General features: G+C 43.0%; 1 protein-coding gene across 4 annotated transcripts in view; it reads right to left on the bottom strand.

Annotated features, from left to right (window-relative positions):
- Nucleotides 1–171: 171 nt before the first annotated feature.
- oxsr1b (oxidative stress responsive kinase 1b) overlaps nucleotides 172–13,920 on the bottom strand; it is a 31,588-nt gene continuing 17,839 nt past the window's right edge. The window contains exons 4-19 of one of the 4 annotated variants that reach the window (XM_076138063.1): nucleotides 12,896–13,037; nucleotides 7,848–7,903; nucleotides 7,565–7,674; nucleotides 7,179–7,280; nucleotides 6,895–7,028; nucleotides 6,697–6,745; nucleotides 5,909–5,974; nucleotides 5,700–5,822; nucleotides 5,447–5,524; nucleotides 3,928–3,963; nucleotides 3,666–3,842; nucleotides 3,481–3,539; nucleotides 3,315–3,367; nucleotides 2,977–3,045; nucleotides 2,778–2,842; nucleotides 172–2,630 (exon numbers count right to left, since the gene is read on the bottom strand). In XM_076138063.1, the coding sequence (XP_075994178.1) occupies nucleotides 2,556–2,630; nucleotides 2,778–2,842; nucleotides 2,977–3,045; nucleotides 3,315–3,367; nucleotides 3,481–3,539; nucleotides 3,666–3,842; nucleotides 3,928–3,963; nucleotides 5,447–5,524; nucleotides 5,700–5,822; nucleotides 5,909–5,974; nucleotides 6,697–6,745; nucleotides 6,895–7,028; nucleotides 7,179–7,280; nucleotides 7,565–7,674; nucleotides 7,848–7,903; nucleotides 12,896–13,037 (1,394 nt within the window). In that variant the 3' untranslated portion in view covers nucleotides 172–2,555. The remainder of the gene's footprint in view (nucleotides 2,631–2,777; nucleotides 2,843–2,976; nucleotides 3,046–3,314; nucleotides 3,368–3,480; nucleotides 3,540–3,665; nucleotides 3,843–3,927; nucleotides 3,964–5,446; nucleotides 5,525–5,699; nucleotides 5,823–5,908; nucleotides 5,975–6,696; nucleotides 6,746–6,894; nucleotides 7,029–7,178; nucleotides 7,281–7,564; nucleotides 7,675–7,847; nucleotides 7,904–12,895; nucleotides 13,038–13,920) is intronic. The other 3 variants (XM_076138064.1, XM_076138066.1, XM_076138065.1) reach the window with 3 other exon arrangements.

Genomic DNA, 13,920 nt, shown 5'->3' with positions numbered 1-13,920 from the left:
CTGATGTCCAACAGACACACAAGACGGAGCATAACCTCCTTTGGTGGAGGTAAAGAAAAAGGACATGATCAACAGTAGGGTGAGCAGACACATACTGTAGTGCTAGTGAACCAAATCATCAGAGAAATGCATTTAAAATCCAGTGACAAATACAATAAGTGGAAAGAGTAATAGGCTGATATGCTCATTTCTTTATTGATTAAAAATAATCAAGAGACATGCCTTGAACTCCAAAATGATCCAAAACAGAGCAAATGAAAGAATGAAAAACAGGTGGAAAATTGAAATATATTACAGCCTTGAGTTATTGCCTCGACAAAACTGGTTCTCAGGGTCATCTGTTCGTCTGCTACAGCATCGTTAAATTATGATACACACAAGCAAGACAGGAGAGATGGTGGAGAGGGGAACAGAATACAGTCATTAAATCTTCAACCTGGTTAGAAGCAGGGCTCAATCAACACACATACACACATGCGCACGCACACACGCCCACAGACACTTCTACACACACACACACACACCTATCCTGTACTTGTCCACAGATGCAGACTACACCAGGAAAATGGCACCAAATACTGCAATTCTGAAAATTGGAGTAACATCGGACTGGTGACCATGTTGCTCCCCTTTGAGGAGAACGCATGACAGACGCACCCGTTTAGTTTGAGTTCAGATCTCCTCACATGTAACAGGAACTACATTTCAAAGACACAACTATCTGAATCAAAACCTTGACGAGCGTCGACAAAGAGACTTGGTCGTTTTGAATTTAAGGCTACCGTAAAATTCGTTCAGGTTTATCTGCAGGGATTGACTGCATTTCATTCAGAATGGCCTTCAGAAGGTTATGACATGTTTACACGAGAAAAATAAATGGTAAAAACCTGCTGGCATCTGAGTTGGAACTGTTACAGCAGGAGTTTGAGTGAACTTACCACTGCTGTCAATAATTAATGATGCACACTCATCTCTAAACTATATCAATAATGCACATTCATTTAAACTAAACATCTAGAGTGTTTGTGACATCGGTACTGCTGTGCTTTTTTTTTTCTAATCCAAACAAAAATACATTACTGATCTTTTACAACAATTGCAGATGAGCATTTCACAAAATCCCCCTTTCATTTACGACAAAATGGAGAACACACGAAGCAGCGGCTGTATGACTTCAGAAGTGAGTGACATAAAGCTACAGCCTGCTTTTGGTATTATTAAGAATGAGATACACATTTTTGGGGGGAGTTAACATTGGACAAGCATTCAGCAGTGTGTCAGGACAGTTGTGGCTCCACTGTAAAATATACTCAAACCTTTCAAAAGGCAAAAAGTGAAAAGTTAAATTTGTTTTCATGAGCGGCATGTAAATGAGCCTCGTACGAGACAGAAGGCGGAAATTCAAAGCCAAATGTGTTTCTTCTTTCGCGCGGCACAACATTCCACCATCGTGTCATAGGACAGACAAAGGCCAAGAGTGAAACAACCAGTATAAAAACAAATCAAAGCCAAATGTTATATTTACACACTAGAGGTTAAATCAAGTACTTAAGTTTTCCATCCACATAAACAAATATGCACTTAATTTTTTCTGTTTAAGAAGTTGAGAAACGGATTCCAAACAAACACAAAGTAATACCCACAGACAGACATTTGCGCATACAACACTTGTGGTTTCAGTTCAAGCCGTTGTAAAACTTTTTACCTTACAACCATTTGGATGTGGAACAGCGGGAATTGTTTTGTTGCGTAATGACGTTGGAGCGGCGAGTTCTCAAGCTGTGGAGCGCTAACACCGGTGGTACACCAGGCGATCAAAGCTATTGAAGTTCTTCTATTGTGGCAAATTGCATCCAAATATGATGGGTTTAATTCAGAAATAGCTTTTGACATTTACTCAGAATTTCTTTGAGATAAAAGTTTGTTTTTTAAGCGGCTAAAGTCCGACACTGCTGCTATTGCTGTGCATGTACATTTGCAGAGGTTTTATCAGCATTCTTCGACGTGAAATCGTTCAAAGTCTAATGGGACATTTTTTCCAGAACTCTCACCAATCTGCATCTCACATCATATCAACATTTTTCTCAAAAGTAAAAACTTAAACTTCCGTAACTGAAACCACATTTGTACATTTCAGACAACATATGGTAACTGGGGGTGAACCCAAAACGTGCATTCAGTAGTTATGATGAATATAAGGCATTAATTACACTTACCGGGATTCAAGGGCGTTAGTTCAGATTGTGCAAATGCATCATATATTAGAGAACAAAAACGAAAAGGAGACCAAAACTGTTTGTTGCAGATACTTGCATCCTTCTACATATACACTGTAAACTTCTTTGAGTGATTCTTATACTATACGTTCTGATACTTCAGCAAGCCACCCAATTCAACCAGGTGGTGTTGTATTATCCTATGGGTGACAAAAACGGTACTGTTTTCTTTGGCAGTAGTGGTTTCTTTACAGCCATAGAAAGGAAAAATGCATTAAACTATTTTTTTTTTATTTTCACATTTTTTAGGCAAGTCACGGTCCCAGGTAGAATAACATTTTAACTAATGCTGAGCTGAGCAAAGCCCATCAATTTGCCGTCGTCTGGTATTTCAGATCCCTCGATTCCAGAAGCCTGTGTAGAACAGAACGCACATTTAATTTTAACTGTGAAGTACTAAACCACATGTTTACATCATTGATTTCATGGATCTTCTTCTACACCCCTTTAACATCTCATCTGTTTGCCAAGAGAGACCTGAGTGCAGATGGTTACACTCACCAGTTTGAAAGTGACGTTTTTATTGGCTTGAGGCTCGTCGACTATTTTCTGCAAATTTGCAGCAACTGAAAAGAAAAATTGAGATTCATATAATTGCAAATTATTGCCGCGTGAGTTCTCAAAGAAAATTGGGGCCGGTCAAGCATACGACCTCCTCATATATAGAATAATGTGTGTATGAAGTGTGGTCATCACTGACCTATAACTAAGTCCCTCCCGTCCACCAAGCCTGCAGACACAAGCTCCTGGGAGACACCGTCTGCTGTGTCTGAGGGGAGAGAGAGAGAGAAAAGAACACATAGGTGAAAACAGAGACAATTTTAGCTTAGATAAACAAATCAATTATTAAGAAGCAGATCGTAACCACGGTCTAATGATTAATGAATTCTTATGTCGAATCAGCTGAGTTCTCATACTGATTAGCCAAAGAGGGGACCAGGTAAGCCTTATCTTATCTAGGGAACTACTGGGTCCGCCTGACATTCACACGCCTGACAAGACAACAAAACTGATGGCTAATCATAAAATCCCACTTGCCTCTCCCTGGCATGAATTCAAAGCGGATGTCGTTTAGCTCCTTCTTTGAATTCCTATAGAGAAGATGGAAAGTTACACCAGATCAGAAGTATAAAATGTGGAATAATAATTTGTTTGGAAATCACATTTTTCAGTGTGTGAGACGGTAATTGTTTATGAAACTCACCTTAACCTTAATACCAAACTAATGGGAGCATTGGAAGTATCAGCTGCACCAGTTGGAACCTAAGGAAACAGATAAACACCATGATACAAAGGTTGAATGCAGCCGAGACCATGTTGACCATTTAAACACACCATGATCTCCCACCTAAGCTGGAGCTGTTTGACTACAATGAAGGCAAACCTGACCTGTGAGAGGACAGCAGCGGTGGGTGTGCCTGGCGTGGGAGACGTAGCCTGGCCAGCGGATTGAGTGTTGACTGGTGTGGGCTGCAGTGGAGCCTGGCCTACAGCCTGAGGTAGCTCTGCGTGAGCAGCGGCCGTGGGCTGGAGATGACTACCTGACTGCTCCGGAGCCTGGAACACCTAAGGGAAAACCCGATGGAATCTGTAACTCATGCTCATCCTTCATACGAGTGTATCAGTGATCAGATCTGGTTTTGAACCTCACCTCTGAGTTGTGCGATCCCTCCTTCACTCTTGGTGACTGTGAAAAGCAGATCAAAGTGAGGAATGCTCAGAGAGGAGTATCCATATGATGCCTGCAGCGAGACAAACTGCACTCACAGATGAATAGAACACACAGAGTGTAAAGGAAGTAGTTTAGAAGGCTCACTCGTTTACTTTCCTCATTTATCCGTCCGCTGAATTTATCATCGCCTTTCAGATGAATTATTAATAGAAGAGGAATACAAAAATCTTCTACAATAACAAAGCTTAAGCTGAATGGAGAACAAATTAGCCTTTTGTGACCAGGCGCTGATAACTGAGTCATAAACGAGTGAAAATATTCACTGTAACGTTGCAGGTTTTTTGTTGGGGGGGGTTTAGATTTGTAAAGCTGAAAAGCAGAATCAGTGAATATAAAATCAGAGAGAAGTCACACTGTTACATGGTCAAACTGTTTGGCTGCAAAGGAAAGTTCACACCGACTCCCAGCAGCAGGGAGGCCAGGCAGACGCCCGCGGTCCGACAGGAGGACAAACTGACTTGACGGGAGGATCATGTGGCATCTGGGCTGATGTTTGAAATCACATCAGCCCAGGAATCCAGTGTTTGGGTCCGATAAGGCTACTGCATGGTCAGACTCGCCTTTACAGGAGAGCAACAATACTATACAGCTAAAAAGCCTGGGTCCATCCTCTAGTGGAGTCTTTTATTGTTGGATATTGAAGCCAAAAAACAAACCGAATTATCCGAATGAGAGTGTTCATGGGGTGTTGGGCCAAAACAACTCCTTCAGTCTCCTTGGTGTTTTAAGTTCAGTTTGTCAGAGGAAAAGCAGCAAATAACAAAGCAGCGTGGCAGCAGCTGAGATAAACTGGAATTTCTCACTGGATATTAGTGCTCTAATTGATGTTCACGCCAATGATTGATAAGTAATCTGCCTTGTGTTGATTATGATTTGGTGAGTACAATTTTTTTAAAAGTGACTTAGAAAGAGAAATGGAAATACAGATGGCTTCCAGGAAAGGTGACCCTCACTGTGTTTACTCTGTAGATTGCATAGTTGCTTATCTGGCTATGAAGTATCTCCCTGTTTATAAAAGATGCTTGTGTCCCAACTTGAAAGTAGAATTCTGCTAAAATGATGGAGCTTAAACTTAAGTCTGACATCAAATTGGCTGTGGGTCGTTGCGTTCAGTCGACCCGTTGTGTAATTTAGATGGCCGGTGATTGTCTGACGTAAATATTATAATGAAACATCAAAGTCTCCACTATATGACCACTATCTGAGACGGAAGCTGCTTATCTGCCCTCACAAGACTCTGGACCTCTAAACCGATACCAGATAAATGAAGAGAACAGAACATAAACTTCATTATCTACACAACACCCTGACATTACCAACAAAGGTCATCTACTCTTTCCTCTTCCTTTACTGTCACTCTCGCTTCCTAGCTATTCTGTGTAGAGAGCCCTTCCTTGTTAGGGGAACGCCATCTGTATTATGGTGGCAAAAGGACAACCCTGGACGCAGGCAGCTCGAGTGGGTAGGAGAAGCGCACTTGTCGCCTCTGGTTGCTAACAGGCTTCACCTGCTGCTCCTTCGCCATCAGACAGAACATATAGGAGACTCAGTGGAGAAACAACAGTCCAACATGCTATTGCACAGACATGACAAGTCAACGGATAGTGAGATTAAAAGAGCAGACATGTACAGTAAAACAACAGAGTGCATTAATTGTGCTTACGTACGAGAAACAACGTGTCTCATCTCACCCTTAATGCAGCCACAGCTGCTTTGCCCTCTTCACTTTCTTCATCCAGCTCATCATCGCTCCATTCCCATTCACCATCCTCTGTTTTATGCAGCCGGCCACTGGAACCTGGAACACGACGCACCTAACACACACACACGCATACAGACTTTATGTGTATTCAACTAAAACTATGTGATGAGTAAAATGAAGCCTTGTTGTGTCTCTTACCCTTTTCGACCTCTCTGTTATTGTTGGTGCTCTTTGAAGTAACTTCTCATTTAAATACTCGTGGGTCTGTCATGAGAGGGAAGACATTAATGGTGAATGGAAATACACAACATGCTTCACTTCATTCAACAAGCACATCACCTTCAAATAGACAACTTTGCTTTTACATTAAAATGTAAAATACATGGATGACCGATGTTCTCACATGAGACGGTGCTGGACAGAAACTCAGTAATCATGTGTGTGATGTGCTGAATGGGGCAACAGGTGATTCAAACTAAAACAATGACACACATGCCCTCTAGTGCAAATATACAGTACTGCAGGTCTTGCTGCTGACATGGGTTATGTCCTGCAAACCAAGTTTGGGCTGTGTGACATGCTGAGCAAGCTCTCTCATTGTTCCAGTTCCTAGGGCAGCTGGCCAGAGGCTGGAGTTAGACTGAATATCTCTGCTTTTGTTAAAAGCAGCACTGCATGGTGAATAATAGCTGAATGCTGAATGACCTCAGCTTAGGTCAGACACACTGAGCCGCAGCCAAGTGAGCAGCACGCTTTACACAAAAACCACAGCCAATTCAAACCTTCACATTAACAAAATGAATTAATAACATCTCTGGGTTCATATGGTTCTACACAAAGGCTAAACTAGGATCATTCAGATCCAATCCCTTATGCAGGCACAGACCTTTAGTCATCAGTAAGCCCTGCCCGTGCCTGAAACAGACGGTGCTGACTCACCAACAGACTGAACCAGTGTGAGAGGCAGAGGGGAAACAACCACTTACCTTTGCTTTCTGGAAGAATTTATGCTTCAACAACTCCGATGATGTTGGCCTGAAATAGACAAGAAAGAATAAATGTTATATACATCAGTTGTCTTTGTTGTTATGTACTGTAGATTGCTGATAGAACAACTGCAGGACACACAGCCAGTATAAAACAATATGTGTTGTGAAAGACTATAAAGACATTACAATGGACACCTTTTCTCAGGGTCCTTCTGTAGACACATGGAGATCATCTTCCTGAAGGATTTGCCATATTTCTTTACCATCTCCTTGTCTGTGATGCCCGTCTCCAGGGCAGGTGGGTCGTTCTGCAGAGTCAGCATCAACACCTGAAGACGGCAAAAGCAGAAATGCATTTACAGACGCAAACACAGGGCTCTGACTTCAGATGGACTGTACCAGGGGGAGAAGTTAAAGGAACTGCAGTTTGCCATACACACAGGCTCAAGTCAGGTTAGATCCTTCCTCTGTAGTCTTACCTTCATCGGGGGGTATTTGTGATAGGGTGCAGCCCCTGTGGCGAGCTCAATGGCTGTAATCCCAAAACTCCAAATGTCTGCTTTGAAATCATAACCCCTCACCTGCAGGAATCAGAAATCATCCTTGTTTTATACAGATCAGTGTATTCATCTCACACTAATGGAGTAGAGTTCACATTTCTTAGACATGCTGTGTGTTCTCAGTTGTTGTTTTTGTTGCAGCATGGCCACAAACAGCCAGTCGGTTCAGAAGATGGACACTAATTCAGAGCCAATTGTTTAAATTGCACAGACTACTTCCAGTGTATAAAGCATTTGTCCTGTCAGTGTGCTGTTCTTGTCTGTTGTTGCCTGATGAGATGAAATTGTGTGTGGTGTGGACCAACCTGCTCCATGACCTCTGGGGCCATCCAGCATGGCGTTCCCACAAACGTCTTGCGCACTTTGTTACGAGTCATGTCCCCGCCTGTGGCTAGGAAGGCACTGACGCCAAAGTCTGATGGAAAGGGAACAGAGAGGGACATGAAAACGCAGCGCCACACACAAAGCCAACTGTGTGACAGCGATGAATAATGTGTGCAGGGGAGGGAGAATGTTAAAGTTAAGTTTAATCTACGTTTTCATATCTGATCTGGGTCACAAGTGCTGAAAGGTGCAGTTGTGAAATACCTGCAATTTGCACTGAGCCATCATCCCCGAGGAGAATATTTCCAGCTTTCAGATCTCTGTCAAAGAAAAGACAAGGATTTGTAAAATCACATAAAGCTGCATGAGAAGCGGTGCCCGGGCACACCGACTGTCTTTGGCTCACAGATACAGATTACTTTCATTTCTTTCATTTCCAGCTGCCACCAATTCAAAGCAAGTCTCTCTCCTCTAGACTTAACTGCATACTGATAACTCCTGATTACATTTTGGGTTCTTATTTACATCTTATTACAACACAACAGAGACATGAGGAAGGCTTATTTTTAGAGACATTATTAACAGTCTGAGCAGCCTGAAGTTAATTTGCTCTTCCCTGGTCAGCCTCCCCTGGTGGCGATAAGAGGCTCCAGCAGGGACAGCTGTCTGACTGTCTGCACCCGTGCACACTCACACACAAAATTGTACAGACAGGCACACACACACAATGAATGCTGCCACCTCACCAGCCAGACAGTTGTCATGGCAACAGACTTGCCACAGATAAAGTCTGATGGTCAAGTGAAAGGCGAGGAAATAAAGAGTAATGGCAGCAGGAGCGGCACAGAGGAGCTCTATCTGCCGTCTACTGAGGTGAGGCTTACACAATGGGAACGCACATTTAAAACAGACCTTTAACAGGACTCACAACTCCAAAGTGGTGCAATCCCAGAACACCCACTGCCTTTACATTGCCTTGAACGACTTCCATCTACCCAAATTACCCTGCGACTGATCCCTAAACTTTAATGTCTGGCAGACAAATTGAAGAGAATTCATCCAATAATAAGGTGTCAACAACTGAGCTGTTCACCATACGACCAGGTGGGGGCGCTGAAGTAAAATGCTTGCAGCTTCGGCTGAGAGAAAAATGCTCTTGCATCATCACAGCACACAAACAGGTCTGAATGAATGTAAAAATAGACTGGTCTTTGGAGTACTGCTATGGAGATGAGATATGACACATCTGCCAAAGAACAAAGGCTCACTTGTCTGTGAAGTGTGGACTACTGTCCGGTTCATGTAGGGCCTGAGAGTGTCCCTGACTCTCTTCTCTCAGTGTTTGAGCCCATGAGCGAGGTTCCTCTAAACTCTGGGTAGGATTGACGGCGGAGCAGGACCCCATTACTCCACCACAACCTGTATGCACAAGCTTTACAAGCAGCCTCCTCTGAAACACAGTGTGCTGACGGCGCTCCATAGTTCACAGGTCACCAGTTAAGATCTTTGTTGAAATTCTGCTGAATGCTGAGCAGCAGAGGCTTCTTTCGCCCAACAGCGCTCCAATAAAACACCACATAATCATGGATCTTATCGTGACAAGCCAGGGAGTGGTAAACACGGAGGCACAGAGGGAGGAATGCAGCATGTGTGACATAGTGATGGGATAATGAAACACATGCCAGAGAATCAGAGAGCGATACTACAACTTGCAGGGCAGAAGCTGACAGTATAAGTGTCAGCACATTAGTCAGTAAACCGTCCAATTCCAGTCATCGGGTGACAGAAAGGTCTGTCTCTATGCTACATGATGTGGAGCTTGATGAGCTGGGACAAGTTTGGTTGTATAACCATCGCACAGGAATGAAGCACAAGGGGAAGATGAGTGAATGTGACAGTGTTAGCTGGTGGGCTCCAAGACACCTCCAACAGATGATCCAACAGTCTGCTGCTCTCCAGACATCTGTGCTCTCCACTCCAGTTGGTCAATAAACTTTTCAGCTGCTCTGATATGAACAGCTGGGAGACATCAGGACGTTATCGCCCACATCCTGGCACCTCACATGACATATTGAGCGCATACTCGACTTCACATACTCCAATTTCACCCCGCGCATTACTGCATTCAACGGGGATGATTTGTGTGTGGTAATTTGAGATGATGCTTCTTAGGGATGAGAGGGGAGGTGAAGAGGGGATCACCTGAAGCAAGATCAGGGTTATCCTAAAATACTTTCCTCCCCTTCCCTCATTACACAACAAGTATGCCTCTCCTAGTAAGGCCTCTTATGTATGTTCAAGGTTTAGTGTATGCTATGGATGAATTTCTCTGCTTCTACATCTATATAAAGTATGTCAGAAAGTTGACCATAAGTTGTCTTCTTGAAGGGACAAACACACCCTTAAACATCATTTATACAAAGCCATTCAAGTGATTTCAGATAAAGAAACTAACCTAACCTCCTAACCTGGGATTCTAAACAGCAAGACTTGAAAGATAAGACAAAAAAAAATGTTCTAGTTTGTCCATCTGGCTAACAGAGACGTAGACTGAAACATTACAGTCTTGCGAGTTGCGTCTCACTGTATGGAACATATAGTTTGCCCATAGTATGTAAGGTAAAGAGTTGTGAGTGCTGACAGCGCCCTAGGAGTTGATCACTATTACAACACAGCTCCAGTATTTGTGCTTAGATGACATCATCTCTACTTCAGTCTTAACACTCTGCTGTTCAGCGAAGGGAAATAATCAAATCCAAGATGCATGTTTATTCCATTTTAAAGTGTTTTCAATAGAATCTGCTCCGAGTGGTGATGCCACTTCATTAGAAGGAGTGATCAAAGCCGTCTGATTCCTTTCCAGTGGGAAGGAACCATAAAGACTAAAGGTTCACTGCAGCAGACTATAATGCTCGGAGAAAAGGCTGCAGACAGTCATTAACATTCACAGGAGAGGAAGAGGAGGAGGGAGGAGGTGGCGACACAATGCACCATGCAAGTTCAAAGAAAAGAGAAAAACTCTTGTGAAAAAGGCAAACCTGCTGTTAATGTCAATGCAGCGCTAAGTGAGGCTACGCTAAAGCAACTCAAATCCAAAACTCCACATCCTTTATTTCCATACCTTAACACATACGTTAAAAAAATGACCCAGAGGAATCGCAGGTAATTATGCCAATTCAAAGGATTGAAGGCCGAACCCTATACTTACGGGCCGCTCATATTTATAGCCTATTAAAACATTAGCTGGGCAGTAGCCAGGTGGGAACAGCCACGGTATGAAACTGTCAAAAAGATTTATCCTTCTCATCTGGCGTTCCACAGGGTCACCTCCTGTAGCATCCGATCCTGGTGCCAGGACCCCGGTGCCCCTATCAGGGCATTAAGAGAGGCTTTATGAGAAGTCATTGAGGGTCGCCTAAGCTCTTTAAGCCACACAAGCTCCTCTCTCCTTTTTCCTCTAATTACAAATTAGTCTGCATCTTCATATTTTTTTGACACTTTTCTCTTATTATTTCCTCTCATTAGCAAAAACACATGTTGCTTTCAGGTCGCCCCTGCTGGATCATTACCATAAATCTTCCCATAGGCCCCACCAAGACATCAGAAATGAGCAATGATGGTCACCTAGGCAGAGCGCTCACGACAACGTTAAACTCAACACCGCCTTGTTCACACTCGAATAAGCGTCTAGGACTCCAACGACAAAATCTAGCCTGTCCTCGAGTATGAATACAGAGCAACACCAGGGGAGAGGGGTATGTTTGGTAAGTGCTGGCGAACTGGTTTCAGGGCTTAGTGGTATTCATCTCTTTCTTGGCGTATACATGAAGCCTCCTCGGTGAATGGGTAGTGAGCTCAACTTCGAGGACAAGTGGCATCTTTGAGTCTCCAACTTGCCAAGCTGGTGTCAATGGGGAGGTGGAGAAGTTCACCATCTTGTGGTAAATGTCTCTGGGTGAGCCCACAGCCCAGGCCGCGAGACTCTAATTGCATTCTGCTGTCCCTGGTCTGGATGGAGTGTATCATGTGACATTTTCTCCCTCTCTATACAGCCTCACCCTTGACTCCCTTTGTCACCCCTGCCCTGAGGCTCCAACTCATATGATCTGGCTTACACGGGGGAGAACACGCACAGCGATATACGCGCCGTTACATCACCACACGCCGATCAACTGACTGAGCTTTTCCACCGCACACATGGAGCATAAAGTCAAGACTTCACTCCTCTCAGCACGTCGTCCATTTTCAGTACTGTGAGGTTACTTCATATTGAGTTTCACAAGTCACAGCCTGGGGTTGGTAAGGTGTGATGATTAAATGATTTACTACTCTAGACTCTTTACTCAGAGTGAAAGGCAGATGTCCTCCTGTATGTAAACCAGACATAACCCACAAATCTACCTGAAAGGGGTTTCTTCATGACTGGATGATAACCTTGTCTGTTACCTCTATATGCACGGCCAAGTTGAATACATTCATCCAAGCACACAGATGCTATCTTGTTTTCAACAGAGTATTTCTTTCTTTCTTTCATTGGCATGCAGCAGTGAAAGCTGTGAGGCACTTAACCAAGCTAAAAAAGCTCTGCATTATTTACTCCTGTACCGGTTGGAAAAACAGGAGGAGACTTATGAAAACGTGAGTAATGAATATTAAATAAGGATGAGGCAGCCTGATGGCTTCTAGGGCTAGTGTGTCAACACAGTGTCACAGCTTAGTGCAAGGACTTAGTTAGGTCTTGAACCGGCTTAGGGGAGAGCTTTCAAGATCAAAGTTTCCTGTAGTGTACAAATCTGTTATCGACATATTTTGCTGTTAACACCTTCTTCATATTCATACAGGAACAACATGTGCTGGCAAGGTTTGTGCACATCACTGCTCTATTATTTAGAGAGCATTTCTTTAGGCCCTCTTAAGGCTCTGTGTTACATCTTTGTCCCAACGATGATCCCAACGAAATATTCATCATGAAACATAATTTAAAATGTGTTATTCCTCATCAAAGTTCAAATTCAATCAAAAAACAAATCTATTATTCGATGTAATAGAATGCATAAGAGAATCAGCCATCTACATCATCATCCTATACACTTTCTGAGTAATCTGAGTGTTCACAAAATGGTCCCACATAGTTGGCAGGACATGACATCAATATGACTCTTTATTATGGGAGCAACACAGAGAAAGTCACTACGTGTATTCCACAAAACCCTCAAGGTGAAGTCTTATAAAGCCCTTAAACATGATGGTGTTGAAAAGTCCTGTGTCAGGTTTATTATGGTGCCAGAGAGAAAGGGCAGGAGTGTTGTTACCTGTGGATCTGTCCGTTCTTATGTAGGTACTCCAGGCCCTCCAGCACATCTCTCAACACCGTGGCTATGCTGGGCTCGTCCACCACGCCCGTCTTGTGCTCGCCTCGTGAGATGATATGTTTGATCACATCCAGCACCGAGCCTAGCAAACAAACACAGGACAGGATTAAAGACACGGTCAAGCAAAAACAGTGTAGGCAGTCATGATGAAGAGTCACTTAACACACAACCATAGCCGGCTCTTAACCAGGATATTGTGGTAAGAACACAAGGTTCCTAGATATTGGCAAACATTCAATCAAGATAATCTTCAAATGTTAAGATAAATGATATTGAGTTTACCAAAGATCTATTTTTTCTAAGAGGATGGATGGAGAAGTGAGCTGTCAGCATTGTTAAGAGGAGAGAGATGGTTAACTGTAAATATAACCATGACATTTTAAATTCGGCATGGCGAAACAAACCAATGGTGGGAGGACAGGGATTATGTTTATTATGTATATTATCATTATCATTTATATTCCCATGATTTTAGAGAGAAAGCGCTGACAAAGAGTGAGCAGACTCCCAGAACAGAACATTAAAATTTGAATTTATGAGTCCACTGAGGGATATTTTTGGAGGTTGAATTAGTGACACACTGTCTGGGCTCCCAGAATGTCTGTTTCATGTTTCCACCCAAAAGAGTCTCATCTCAATCTAAGTAAAAAATACATGCAGGCCCTCAAAGCTGCAGTCACAGTCATGCCTTTGTAGTTGTGCCATTATTCATTGTCTATAGTACAGCTCCAGGATCTGTCTTCTGACAATCTTGTCATTACTGCCTGTCTCTCTCTCTACTATTCAGTTTAGCTTGCTCACGTTAAGATGTAAAAAGCTATACACAGAATTTGACATGTAAGTTCAATTTAACGGATCTGTTTTTACGGGAAATGTGAATACACTGAAACATGTGTGAGAAGTGAGCCGCTTTGGGAAGATATCTGTGGTTCAGTCAAGCGTTCGTCTTTGCCCTGAGCTGCTCA

This window comes from Genypterus blacodes, unplaced genomic scaffold, assembly GCF_046128005.1.
Source record: "Genypterus blacodes isolate CSIRO-AG114 ecotype Tasmania unplaced genomic scaffold, CSIRO-AGI_Gbla_v1 ptg000348l_1, whole genome shotgun sequence".
NCBI lineage: Eukaryota > Metazoa > Chordata > Actinopteri > Ophidiiformes > Ophidiidae > Genypterus > Genypterus blacodes.
Note: the sequence above shows the minus strand (reverse complement) of the source record. Positions and strands in the feature narration are given on the sequence as shown.